Source organism: Sebastes fasciatus, chromosome 15, assembly GCF_043250625.1.
Source record: "Sebastes fasciatus isolate fSebFas1 chromosome 15, fSebFas1.pri, whole genome shotgun sequence".
NCBI lineage: Eukaryota > Metazoa > Chordata > Actinopteri > Perciformes > Sebastidae > Sebastes > Sebastes fasciatus.
Window position 1 is genome coordinate 16,775,413 of NC_133809.1, and position 14,312 is coordinate 16,789,724.

The 14,312-nt window shown below is 41.0% G+C and overlaps 1 protein-coding gene across 5 annotated transcripts in view; it reads left to right on the forward strand.

Annotated features, from left to right (window-relative positions):
- evla (Enah/Vasp-like a) overlaps positions 1-14,312 on the forward strand; it is a 47,123-nt gene that overhangs the window by 2,872 nt on the left and 29,939 nt on the right. The window contains exon 1 of one of the 5 annotated variants that reach the window (XM_074660338.1): positions 2,702-3,014. The exons of 2 other annotated variants lie outside the window; for them this stretch is intronic. In XM_074660338.1, the coding sequence (XP_074516439.1) occupies positions 2,992-3,014 (23 nt within the window). In that variant the 5' untranslated portion in view covers positions 2,702-2,991. Of the gene's footprint in view, positions 1-2,701; positions 3,015-9,203; positions 9,573-14,312 lie in introns of those variants that run through there. 2 more of the 5 variants (XM_074660336.1, XM_074660341.1) reach the window with 2 other exon arrangements.

Sequence of the window (14,312 nt, forward strand, 5' to 3'; positions counted from 1 at the left end):
ATTATGTGATGCCTCCTTAATGTTCTCCTCATTGTCACTGGCTGCTGTCATTTGGTAGGTTGGATGTATGTGTGTGTGAGCGAGAGGCACAGTGGTGAGAGAAACAGTGAAAGAGCCCGTCCTGTACTATTAATGCAGGATGATTTGTGAAGCTGCTTGTTGTGGTGATGACTCATCCTAGGAAAGGTAGAATGAGCGAGTGCAGCCAGTGGAAGGTAAAATGCTGAGTTATGCATCTTACTGCAGGCTGCTGCTGCTGCTGCTGCTGCCCTCCAAGCTGATCAGAGAGCAGCTCCTCCACGTGAGCCGGCGTCACAGCGCACAGCCACAACACTCACATTCTCCAGGGTTTCAGTCTGTCAGGGAGAGCAGATAGAGGTAGGGTAAAGGAAATTACTTTTAACTGCGAAGTAACTAAATCAGAATTACACTGGGCTGGGGGTTGGTAGCAACATTTCTCATGTTTAAGAGGTCTGGTATTCAAGACTTTTTTTAGGCACGCTGGCAGCTTGACTAGGATGGATGGCGATGTCTGTCTTTGTCTTGCAAAAACTCTCACGAGACTCACTGCCCAACAACCTCTCCTAAACATAGCCATTCAAGGTCAATGCCGTTCACCTCGCTCAGAGACCATCCTTACCATAATAACAGTACTATAGGAGCAACGGACGTCAGACGGCGGCTGGTGGTACCACGATTTTGCACTCTGCGGCTCACATTACCGCAATTTCACAAGCGTGTCGGAGAACTACGGTGGCCTTCAGGTAACGTCAAAATTCAAAGGCTCTCTCAAGAACCAGTGTTTGGTTTGTCCGTTCTGGGCTACTGTAGAAACATGGTGGACTCCGTGAAGAGGACCCGCTCCCTATGTACATATGAAGGTTTATTCTAAGCTAACAAGAACACAACAAATCTTAGCTTCAGGTGATTATACACTAATGAAAACATTGTTATGATGGTAAACATTATATCTGCTAAACATCAACATGTTAGCATTGTGTTGTCACAGAGCCACCAGTGTGGCTGTAGACTCTTAGCCATGTTTAAAGCAAAATGAGACAAATTATCTACGCCCGATCTGCAGGTGCATTGGACAAAAAGCAAAGACACAAACTGTGGATTAACCAACAGTCATATGAAAATCATAATACAATATTCAGACAGCTGACAGCAGTGAGGACGCACTCTAAGATGACTCTCCCTTTGTAGCAATGTTTCAGCAGGGACTTAGTTTCTTCAAAATTAAAGTAGTGTTGAAGCTATTTTGTCGACCTCCTGTAGGTGTCAGCAGCAACTGATCAGTGAAGTGTATTTCATTGTACTGTACAAAAGTCTATAGGTCATGTGACCACTTCATTTATAGAGAGAATACAGAATTTGCATATTTTTCTAGATCAGTGGTTCCTATGGGGTTACAAATTAAATCTGAGGGGTTGCAAGAAGATTCAGAATAGGAAAGTGGAAAAATCCTACGCAATATTATATCTTTATTCAACAAAAAATCCTCTTTCTTTTTCCTTTGTTTCACTTGTGAATTACTGGATAGTTTTACCTCTTCAGGCTCCTAAAAATAATTCAGATAAAACATGGGAAAATGATCCCTCTTAGTTTACAGACATATGGAAGTGGTGACGATATACTGTAGGTCGCAAGTAGACGTGGCTTTATTATAAAGGGACGCTAAAAACAACCATATACTATACACCACAAACCCTTTTACCCAATGCATCATTTACTTTAATCTGGTCATTTTCCAGCATGTCTCATACATCACACACAAGCTTTGTGTTGTTGGAGATTTAATGATGTGCATCATGTGTCCTTTGGCTTGATGGAGGTCAAACAGGCTGTTTCAGATGACCCCACCACACACTGTGTAAAGCATTTGCAGCTCAGCGCAGCAGCATCCTGCAGTTTAACCCCATTTTAACATTGTGCTGCATGTTCTGTAGTTTCGAGACACATTTGCACAATTTGGCCTTGGACGTACGTTGCCACATACCTACATTAGCTTCTGCAGCTCATTTTTGATGCATGTTCCTGTAGCCTATTCCATACAAGCCCTGTCATCTTGTCTTTAAATTACCTTCCAGGGTCTGTTGCATGTTTCTTACTATTTTGTAAACCCACAAAACCCCCTAATCTTTTTGTGGACTACATTGCTCTTTGTTTGTTTCCCACACCTCGGCACGCTGTGGCAAAGAAGCTTAATCTAAGTTTGCTTCGGCCAGATGGACCACCGGGTCGACGATAAATTCTGATAAAGCCACAAGGAAACCGCAAATGTTACTCTACAGTAGATTAATGAAATCCTTTGTTGCTTCAATCTAAAAGTCATCATTACATCTGCTCCTGTAGTGCGCTTTTTGAGCTGGGAATTTGTGTCTTTTTATGAAGCTGAATGAATGAAGTGTTGCTGTGTGTTTCCCGCTCTGTAGTTAATTGGTGATTAGGGGTTATAGCTTACATGCATTTTTCTTTTCTGTTGCTGTGGATTCTATTTAAAGCTGAATTTTACACGCTGTAGAAAGGCGGGTTGTGAAAGCACTCCTGTTTCCTATATAGGCTAACATGTAATTTCCATCCAGTGGAAACGATTCCTCCTTAGAGGTTGAAAGACGGCACTCCACAATCCTCAGATTGGAGAGAGATGACTGGTCTGCTCTGGTCACATGTTCTTCTCTCTCTCTTACATTCCCTTACTCTGTTGCAACACTCCTCATCCCTCTCTCTCGCTCACTCCTTCCCTCCCACTCTCTCTCTGTGTCTCAGTCTTATGTCTGCTCTGTTGGCGTAGTGGATTTTTGTTTTTTTATGGAGCGTTTTCAGAGGATGTGAAGAAGGGGGGAAAGGTTGAGTTTGCTTCAACGTTGGACAGCATGTGTACCGCTCTCTCCTCTCAGGCTGACACTTCCCCCTCTCCTCCATAATCTCTTCGTTTATACCTCCTTTCATCCTTCGCCTGAGGACTGGGCTGTCTTCTTCAGCGACATGTATTCCCTGGACGATTTTGGGTGAGCCAACGTCATCATCACCTCTGTCTCTGTCTCTTTTTAGTCTTTTGGAGTAGTGTGAGTAAAGAGAGAAATGGTTTTGGAGTGTGCTTTAATCATGTTGCTTTAGTGCTTCTGTTTAAAGCCTGGCTCATCGTTCAGACCACAGAATCTGTTTGCTTCTTCAAACAGCATTGTAGGGTTGTTTGCGAGAAAAAACCTGTATTCCTTTCAGTATCGTTCTACTTAAGTTGGAGAGAAAGCGAGGAAAAATGGGAGAGGAAAATCTCCTCTAGGAGTTGCCCACTTTCTCTCGTCTGTCTCCTTCTTTCCAGCCCTCTGTCTGTGTTTTCTCTGGAGCCAGCTGTTTGCAGAGACGCCTGATTGGTTACCCTTTAAGCAATCTTTCATTGGTTCAGTCTTTTCCCTGGGAAGAAGGAGCGAGCTTCTTGCAGAGCGTTCGCTCAGCTGCTCTCTGTGGTTCACACAGGACGGATCCCATCTGACGCGTTGCATGTGTGAGAAAGAAAGAAAGACAGGAAGAAAGGGATAGAGAGCGCTAATCTCTAAATGGCTGCATGAGTGGGACTATCAGAAGCCAGCTGATACCAAGGATAGAGGCGTCTCTGTGTAATATGGCTTTGGCAGATTACAGCGGGACGTGGTGATTTGTCGAAGCTCAGATACAGATGTGGAGCCGAGTGGGGCAGAGGAGGTAACATCAGAGGTTTACACTTGACCGCCTGCACTCTAGTAATCTACTGTAAAGTACAGTACATCAGAGGGAAAACCTCTCTCTCACAGTATGTTCATTATTTATGAGGTACTGCTCATACTAACATTCAGACTGGCTGTTCTCGTACACCGTTTGTAGCTACGAAAGTAATGCACTGTAATTTATACAGTATATATCCCACGAAATCAATTTAATCCCCGTAATCATGAACAGGAAGTATAAAGAGCGGAAGTCAATGTTGATTTATGTGTCACGTAATTTAGGTACTTAAATTACGCCATTTCCGGATTTATTTTAACCAAAACCGCGATCTTTTCCTAAACCTAACTAAGTAGTTTTGTTGCCTAAACCTATCCAAGTTGTTTCCTTTGAAGACAGAGGTTTATTTTGAAAATACTTCATACATGTAACAAGCGGGAAATTGACACGTGCGTCACGTGTTGCTGGACATTTGTAGGAAAACGCATGAAAAATGAGGAATAACCTTTCGTAAGATGACATACGAACAGTTTTATGAGGATACGTTGATTCAGATTATGATATTGCAAAATAAAACAAAAAAGAAAGATAATATTTTACATTTTTCTTATCAGAAAACATGACCTTAAAGCTGCCACTATAGCAGGATTAACTCTGCTCGACTCTTCCTCTAAACCATCCCATCATCATTTCTTCCTGTTTAGCTGTCATTTATCCCTGTTCTTGTCCCTCTCATCCTCCAGCTGACAAATCCAGCACATCAGTAACAGCACATATCCTAGTTAATTACACAGAATACAGGAGTATATGATCTTACACTGTCGGGGAAATCACAGAATTGTATTAAATATGGACAGGCTTGTGTTCCCTCTGTCATTTGGTAGCGCCTGTGTATCCTATGGAGTCTTTTCCTCCAAAAGGAAGCAGTGTTTCCCTTTAAGGATCAGGATTAGTGACGGGACTGGAGAGCGCTGAGGAAGGTGGAGAGAGGAGGAGGAGGAGAGGTGGGGGAAGGGTGTATGTGCGTAGAAGAGGGGGTCGCTCGCTATCCATATTGTACTGTATGTGTCCATGCCAATTAGCCTGAGGGCCAATTGGCATCGACAGAGATATGTAATGAATAAGTGATGTCGTTATGGGGGTCACCGTGCTGATTTCTCTCTGCTTGCTGTAGATATGATACCACCAAATGATCTCCTTATATTAAGACAATGATTCCTATAATCAATCTTTGAGCAAAGAAATCTTTAGTCTCATTCAATATATCGATATGAAACCGATATTGTGACTACATGCATTGTAGCTTTGACTGTACTGAACAATAAATGTCTCTCCTTGCTGAGCCATCATATCCACAATTTTTTTCTCAACCCCTCCAGTTTTTAGATTAAATCTTTTAGGAAAGCAATCGTGAAAAAAATCCTGAGAGCCTTATAATTTGACCTTATGAAAGTGTGCAGGTTTTTTGTCAGTTTATGATCTGACTCACTTGTTATTAAGGCTTTCTGGAGTGCAGGAGCTTTGTAGTAAATGTTACCTGCTAGTAACGTAATAGGCACCCCCAACATATTGCCACATTATCAATATTAAGGAATTGAGGTGATGAAATCACACTAGGAATGAGCTTTTCTGTGTGACAGATATTAATGTATGAACAAACTCAATCAGCACCCTTTAAAAGAGAAGACAGTTGAAAGGCAAAATTTTAAATATTTATTACATGGCTTGGTTGAATACTCATAGCAGACCATTGCTATGTATAACATCAGTTCTGATGTTGGACTCTGGCGGACCATTTTTGTGTCAAATTTTTGATTTCTTGAGTAAGTAGTTTAATACGTGGGATAATGTACAGCTAGCGGGTCAATGTTGTGAAATAAACCCTGACAGTGCAATGCAACGGAGGGATCTTGCATCGCCCTGAAGGGCTCGCTGTACATTATCCCTTACATACAGTATATGACAAAATCTGTTCAGTCCATAGACTGCATATAAAAAGTGGATGTAGCCACCGCGATGTCACCCATTGGTTTGTGGGCTGCCGTTTTCAAGCCTCGAGTTCGGCATTTTGGCATTCGCTATCTTGTTTTTTTGCAACCAGAAGTGACACAGAGGGTGGAGCGAAGTACAATCGAACGCTGAATGAGATATCTTTAGGCAACCAAAATGTTATAATTTACTTTGATGAACTGAAAACACTGTGAAAGGGTTAAAATTGAAAGATGAAAACACAGACAACTCCCAGACCGGACAACACCGTGATAGCGACCTGGCAATCACAAGGTAGCCACGCCCTAAAGCATCCCCTGCTTTATGGTCTATTTGACTCTAAATGGGACCATAATTTACTAAATGAACATCATGCTGTATTGAAGAAGACTTGAAACTAGAGATTGAGACCATAAACTCATGTTTACAATGTTTACTGAGGTAATAAATCAAGTGAGAAGTAGGATCATTTTCTCATAGACTTCTATACAATCAGACTTCTTTTTGCAACCAGAAGAGTCGCCCCCTGCTGGCTATTAGAAAGAATGCAAGTTTAAGGCACTTCAGCATTAGCTTAATTTATCAGACCCGGAGGTTGCCCACTGATTTAGTCCTTAACGCAAGAAAATACATTTTGGAGTACATCTACTCTTTGTCTGAAAGCACGTCTAGTTACTGTGAAGCTTTTTGTTTTTTCTGAGTGAAAATGTGTTCTGTGAAGACTTGAATTTGAGCACTGAGACAAATTTCTGACATGCAGTTGTGTGTTGTTTTTGGACCAAAAGACCATCAGAGTATTATTATTAACGTGTGGAGTCTTTCCCTGGAACTGTCTGATAAAACAAAACAATGTCTTAGAGAGTTAAAGTTCTGTCTTAAGAGACACTATCTGGACAAAGTTGAGATCTTTATATTTCCTCTGGATTTGTATTTAATTTTGTTTTTAGGGACCCACGTCTACATTCATTATATTTCTACCCGTGACCAAATTGTACCTGTACGCTGTAAAAAATGTTTAATAGCTGAATGAGTTTCCAGTATACTACTTTTAACGTAGTATATAGGTTGTATATATTTCTTAACTACATCTCTAATAATCGCCACCATAGCACATCCACATATTACCATCACATGTATGATGCTCAGTGTGATCTTGTGCCCTGCAGCAGTTTAGCATTGCCTGTTATCATTTTTAAATGTTAGTGAGCGTCCGCTCCTCAGGGCACGGCAGAGACTCGTCAGTCACAGATCGAGCTTGTTAACATTTTACCCGGGCTGCCACAGAAATGTCCTGCAGTCCAGCTGGTCTTTCAGAGCCGCAGACGAGCCAACGGTAATTCTGCTCGGCACAGGCATTACTGTGAGCCCCGAGAAAAAACAAATCCCTGTTGACTGACTCTCCTGTTCGACCAATCACTGTTGACCGTGACCCTCATTTAACCAATCATGAGTGGTGCCGCAGAGTGCCCTGTCACGCCCCATGGCGGTGTGAGTCTGTGTCGTTTGTGTTGTTTGCTGTCACCGCCGTATGTGAGGTCAGCTGTTAGAATAGAGGCCAGTGAACCAGAGAGGTCAAAGAGTAATATTCTGTCATCCTGGGACTGTTTGTGTGTGTGTGTGTGTACGTGGGTGGGTGGGTGTGAGAGAGAGAGAGAATCTGACTCTTGTCTGTTCTTGATGGGTGTATTTATTGCATGTCTTGATCATATTTATCGTACTTGATCATGTTTTGATCGTTGCCTGAGGACGACCTGTAGTTGGTTGAAACATCACTACTAGATTTAAAGGAAACTGTGATTCCAGTACACCATGTATTGTTTTGTTTCGATCATAGCCCAACTGATACTCATTTTTCGTCATAAACACATAACAGAATCACATTTCCATTAGAATAATTTAAAGAATTGTGAATCTCACATCAGCAGCACTATGAGACTGTAGGACTGTACTCACTGTTCTCATTCCCAGGGCGCAGAATACCGACGGTTTGTCCCGTCCCTCGGCATGTACCAACGCACAATGTATGAGACGCACGGGGCTTTCAAATAACTACAATGTAAACCTATCCGCGGCAATATTAAACGCTCAGAGAAAGTGCTCTGGGAGCGTTGTGTTGTAGTTTAAAGAGCGAAAAGACACAAATAGGGTAGGCGGGAGGGGAGGTGGATGGGCCCAACAAACACAAGACTTTCATCCAGGAGACCGCTGTTTGTGTCCTGTGCGTTTCACTTTACAATCAGCTGTTCACAACGTTAGGTTTGATTTTCACTTAGTGTTTTTGTTTTAATCCACAACATTTAGCACGTGTTTACTGCCACTGTAAAGTTACGCCAAGGTGTCTGACGAAGCCTCGGTGTATGACGAGTTGGGATGTGAACTCGTTGGACTGAATGCTAAGATGCTCACAATGACAACATGCTAACGTGCTAGATGAAGTCAAGGGATTACCAAATTTCATAGCAATTCATCCAATAGTTGTCGAGACATTTCACTCAAAGCCACAGATTTTAACCTCACGGTGAAAGGTCAGGAGATCCCTAAAGTCAGTAGGACACACCATCTGGGAACCATGTATACATTTCATGATATAATTTCATCCATCCAATAATTGTTGTGATTAGAGCTGCAACGATTAGCCGACTAATCGATTAGTCAATCAACAGAAAAATAATCGCCTAAAAAAAATGCTATTTTCAGCCTTTCAAAATATGAGGGTTACCTGCTTTTCTCTGTTTTATATATCATATTAAAGTGAATATCTTTGGGCTTTGGACTGACAAAACAAGACATTTAAAGACATCACCGTGGTCTTTGAGAAACTTTGACATTTTACACTATTTTCTGACATTTTAGAGACCAAACGATCGATAATGAAAATAAAAGTCGTTGCAGCCCTATTTGAGATATTTTAGTCCGGACCAAAGTGGTAGACTGACTGAAGAGCGATGGCGCTAGCATGGCTAAATATATACCTCAAAGTCCAGCTCTATTTTTTAATTAGTCTGGACTACAGTCTGGAGGACAAAGTCCCTCCAGCTAACAATAAAGCTGATGACTTCCAAAATGTCCCTCCTGTGCGTCCAATTCTGATTGAGCGTTGGAGTTAGTCAACCGCTCAGTGGATGTTAATGGACATTTAGCACGCACACCTCTACCGCTTAATGTGTGTTTCTAAATGTTGGTGTATATTCACCCGCTACATGTGTCCTCTGGCGCCCCAATCAATAGGATCCCGGCCACAGTATGGACCGCTGGTAGTTAATACAGGCTGTGCTTAATACTGGGTGACTATGGCAACAGCAGGCAGACCCCAACATCAAGCCCCCCACACACACACTCACTAAACATTAGTGTGTGTGGCTGGGGGGTAGAAGGATATGAGGTAATCTCCCCTGGGTTAACAGTGTGACAATAGCACAGAGGTTCAGTCTCACACACACACACGCTCATCTGTCAGACAACAGGCTGGTCAATGACTTCATCTCTGCCCGTCTGTCCGTCAGTCATCTCTTTGTTGCTGGATGGATCATCACAGTGAATGCCGCAGCACAAGAATTCAGACCTAAGGGACGTTTTTAATCTCATTTTTAAGTGATTTTTTTTGTTTTATTTTTGCCGCCATCGCTCTTGTTTATAATTTACGTAGCGTTCTCTCAGCAGGAGGATTAAACTGCTTTAATGAGTTCTAGTTTTAAGGTAATGGAGCAGCACAAGTGGGAGTTTGTGTCATAGACGGACCGCTGCTATTGTTGTTGCCATTGTTTTGTTTTTTTACTGTTTACCAAAATGGACATACATCGGCTCCAAGTGCTTCGTTACTGCCTCCCTCAGAGTGTCAGTGACTCAGGGTTGTTTTACAGCCACATCGCCGCCAGGTTTGTACCGACACTCATGTGTTTTGTGTAAGTGTGTGTGTGTGTGTGTGGTCATTTCTACTTCCAGTATATGTCAGCAATGAGTGATGGAAGTTAAATGTCAAAGCAGCAAGTAAAACTGAAAGAAAAGAGAGATGAAATAGGGGAGAGCTGCAGAATTTGTGCACTTTTTGGTGCAACAATGTTCGATTATTGTTGTGTAAAGAAAGTGTTGTGCAGCACAGACGGACAAATCTATCCCTGTTGTGTTTTAATCAGTACCAAAATACTAATCTGTAATCTTAATCTGGCCACAACAAACTGTTGTTTAGACTCAGAATTTAGGTTATTTTGGATTAGTTACTGTGCATGGATACATTTTATTTGGGACAAAACTACAAACAAATCAGCTCTTTGTTAGTGTGTATAAGAGTTAAGTGTCAGAAGTTGTGACTCTGATCCGTTCCGATGATCCTCTTTTTTTGTTTTTTATCTCCTCCCGCCTGGTCGCATCTTTTCAGTCAAAACCAGAGATGATGCCAGAGATGATGCAGCCCAGTGTGTGAACACCGAGCAGCTTCTTTATTCTTAACACATAGAGCATCTCTGAATAGCCGGGCTCTGTAAGCGCTCCATACATGTTTAATTCACACAAGTATTGAAGACAGCATGGCTTCTGGCTAAAATGGCAGTCTTTCAGGCCAGTGCCCTTCTCTTTCTCTCTCTCTCTGTTTTCTGCTGGCAGGATGGATGATATGGAGGGGAGGGGGGGAGGTTTGGTTGCTGCTGCTGTCCCAAAGCAGACGTGTAGGATCAAACAGCCCTGTTGGCTGTCTCATTATCATGAGGGAGGGGAAGAAGGGATTTAAAAATAAAGGACAATGAGGTTTTATGTGTACAGTATGTGCAGCTGCTGCTTAAAACTGACCTGAACCACTCACTAAGTGGGACACCAGAACAACCAGAAGCCTTAAACCTAATGGTAGCAGCACCATGACTTTAGACTGCTTTACTGATAGCTGTGATAGTCACATAAAAAAAAAAAAAAACTTTATTTAACATTTAATTTTTGGTAAATTTCAGAAAGAATCATTGTCAATTTTATTGGGATACATATGGATTTTTTTTCAGCCGATACCGATAACCCATAATTACCTGCTTCTCATGGCTGATACCGATAAGATAACTATAATATAATTGACATTTTTGTATTTCAAAAAGAAGTTCATAACCTGTAGTTTATGCACACCCGAGGGTAAGAAAGGCTAAGATGTAGTGAGCAACGATAGATGATTTAATATTCCATAGCTCTGACCCAACCAAATCTAACCATCACTATTATTAACACAACAAAAACAAAGAACAGTTCTGACTCTTCAAATGTTCATTTATTTTTTCCAGTAAAGTACATACAAAAAATTGTATTGCGAATTGCAATCGTGTTGTCTTCCTCTGAATCTGTGAAAAACGTCCACACTGGCGATGACATGTTTGGCTCTCTAGTCAGCCTGCTGCGCTTGTTCTTTTGTGTTTATTGGCGGGTCACAAACCAACTTTAAAGGTGCACACCGCCACATACTGTATCGGAGTGTGTAGATGCTGAGCTTGTTAAGTCAATGAAAGCAATTATATAATATATAATAATACATAATAATATAAATTTCCCATTATTGGTCCAATATAGATTGTGCATCCCTACAATTTTATCTATACAGCCCCAAATAACAATTTTTAAGAGGACTGTAAATTATGTACAATATTTCCATAGACTCTCAATGTGGATTAGGAAAAACAACACGAAAGATGTGAGATGCAAAGATATATATACCTTGAGATGATTACATTTGTCTATCATCAGATATTTTGCCATTGCGTTTATCCTTTTAACACATTATAGTACATATTGTATTTGGTTGCAAATCATATTGGGCAAAAGTGGAATTGTTTTTGGGGTCTTTTACTAGATCACGATAAAAAGAACTGCACACACCGTGAGCAATACAGACTGTTATCCATATCCCATAATCCTAATCCAGAGTGGACAGAAGTCGCAGCAATAGAAATACAATATGGAGAAACAGAATGACAATATAAAGTCAATATACACTACTTACTGTGTAGTAAACAGCAGGAAGTACAGTAATAAGTTGATATGGCTGACCATTCTTTCATGTTTTGTCCAGTACCACTGTAATGACAGTCACTTGCATGCGATTCCGTATATTGTAGTACATGTTAATCACACAGTCAAGAACATGGAGAATATAGGTCACGCATATTCTGCCACTGCATTGTGTGTGAATTAAAAGTAGCAGCGCGGCACACTGATACATCATGGAATGAGAATGAGCGTTTTGCACACAACTGGGACATTTAGCTAAGAACATAAGCACATTAATGCGGTTTGCATTAATGCCATTAAGACGGCGGTACTCTGCTCTCTCTCTCTCTCTCTCTCTCTCTCTCTCTCTCTCTCTCTCTCCATTTGGGCTTAATTGTAGGCCTTTCTGCAGCATTACACAGTACTTTGTATCATTGGGGCAGGGGTTAGACGAACACACAATGGTTTAGTATAGTATCACAATCTGGACAACATGATGGACGAGGGATGTTGAAGCCTGAATGACATAGCATAGATTATGAGTATCTGAACAGCTGTAAGTGTTGTTAGTGGAACTGTGATGCATTAGTGGAGGAGATGGAGATATTTTTATGCCTTTTTAAAGCTTAGTTTAAAAGTCTTTGAATCCTCACTATTGTAGTCCTTATCATGATTACTATGAAAGCACATTACTTCCATGTTCAGTACTAATACCCAACGTAGAAACTCTCATACATAGTCATACTTACAGTAGAAATACAAATGTAGAATTTGGCTCTGTGTGAAAGAGAAAAAGGCCATTGTTGCAGTCTAGTCTAGCAGTGTAGTCGGGTTTTATGTTGTTAGCAGCTGAAAACCTGCAGTTTGAGATGTTGCTGCATTTAACATGCAATTAGTCATTTAGTTTTTTAAGGTGATTTTACTGTAGTTGTTGCATTGTCTATAAAACCACATTGAAAAATTACTAAACTTAAAGGAATAGTTTGCTATTTTGGGATATTTGCTTATTCGCTTATCTTGCAGAGAGTTAGATGACAACAGCAGCCAGCTTAGCTTAGTATAAAGACTTGGCAACATTCTCACAATGTCAATGCTAACATGGTAATGATTAGCTGGTATAATGTTCAACATCTTTAGCGTGTTCGCTTGCTAATATCGGCTATTTAGCAAAGTACACCTGAGGATGATGGGATTTTTTTACCAGATGATACAAGAGAAAACCAGAGTTATTACAATCAGTAGTCTACCTCCGGGTCTGAAAAGTGAAGCCAAGGCGGAAGTGCCTTAAACTTGCATTCTTTCTAACAGCCAGCAGGGGGCGACTCCTCTGGTTGTAAAAAGAAGTCTGATTGTATAGAAGTCTATGAGAAAATTATCCTACTTCTCACTTGATTTATTACCTCAGTAAACATTGTAAACATGAGTTAATGGTCTCAATTATGGCTGCAACTAACGATTATTTTCATTGTCGATTAATCTGACGATTATTTTTTCGATTAATCGATTAGTTGTTTGGTCTGGAAAATGATGAAAAATGTTGATCAGTGTAACTAAACTAATAAATTAATCGATTAATCATTGCAGCTGTAGTCTCAAACGCTAGTTTCAAGTCTTCTTCAATACAGCATGATGTTCATTTAGTAAATTATGGTCCCATTTAGAGTCAAATAGACCATAAAGCAGGGGATGCTTTAGGGCATGGCTACCTTGTGATTGACAGGTCTCTACCACGGCGTTTTCCAATCTGGGAGAACACCTTTAGTTCATGAAAGATAATTATAACATTTTTGCCTTATTCAGCGTTTGGTTGTACTTAGCTCCACCCTCTTGTGTCACTTCTAGTTGCAAAAAAACAAGATGGCAACGGACAAAATGCCGAACTCGAGGCTTCAAAACGGCAGCCAATGGGTGACGTCATAGTGACTACGTCCACTTCTTATATAGGCCTACAGTCTATGGTTACAATTCATCCTGAAGGGAACATTAATGTCTGTACCAAATTTCATGGCAATCTGTCCAATAGTTGTTGAGATATTTCTGTGTGGATCAAAGTGATGTACTGACAACCCGACATTGCCTCCAAAAACAAACATAAAGCAATAGAACTGAGTAAATTTAATTTGAGATGCATGGCAAAATGGCAGGGGTAACAGGATTTTCATAATAACTCGATATGACTGTATGTGTCTCTTCTTTAGTTTTAATTACCGTGTTCCTTGTACTGTAGTTTAGCAACAGTGTTACATCCCATGCAGCAATATCACTGCAATCCCTGAAATCTGGCATCTATCACGTTTCTCGCTGTTTCCTCCAAACAAGCTAACTGTGCTTAGTTTGCTCACTTACAAATGAGCGGGCTTCACACTGTTTCTCAGCAATAAAGTTGGCTTGTGCTGTTTTTAGTTCCCGCAGGCTTCGTTCCCTCCGTGTGCCTGTGAACAGTACTTTCCCCATGGAGCAGATTAGAGGTCTTGTACGAGAGTTAAGTCCTGGTTAATTTAGATTTAAGACTGCAGTGAGGTAATGATCTGCCTGTCAGGCTCTGTCTCTAATCCATGCAGTCAGACAGACCTCTTCCCTCTGTCAGCTGGACCCCATAGCACCCACCCAAACACACACACACACACACACACATACACACACAGACATCCATACTGTAA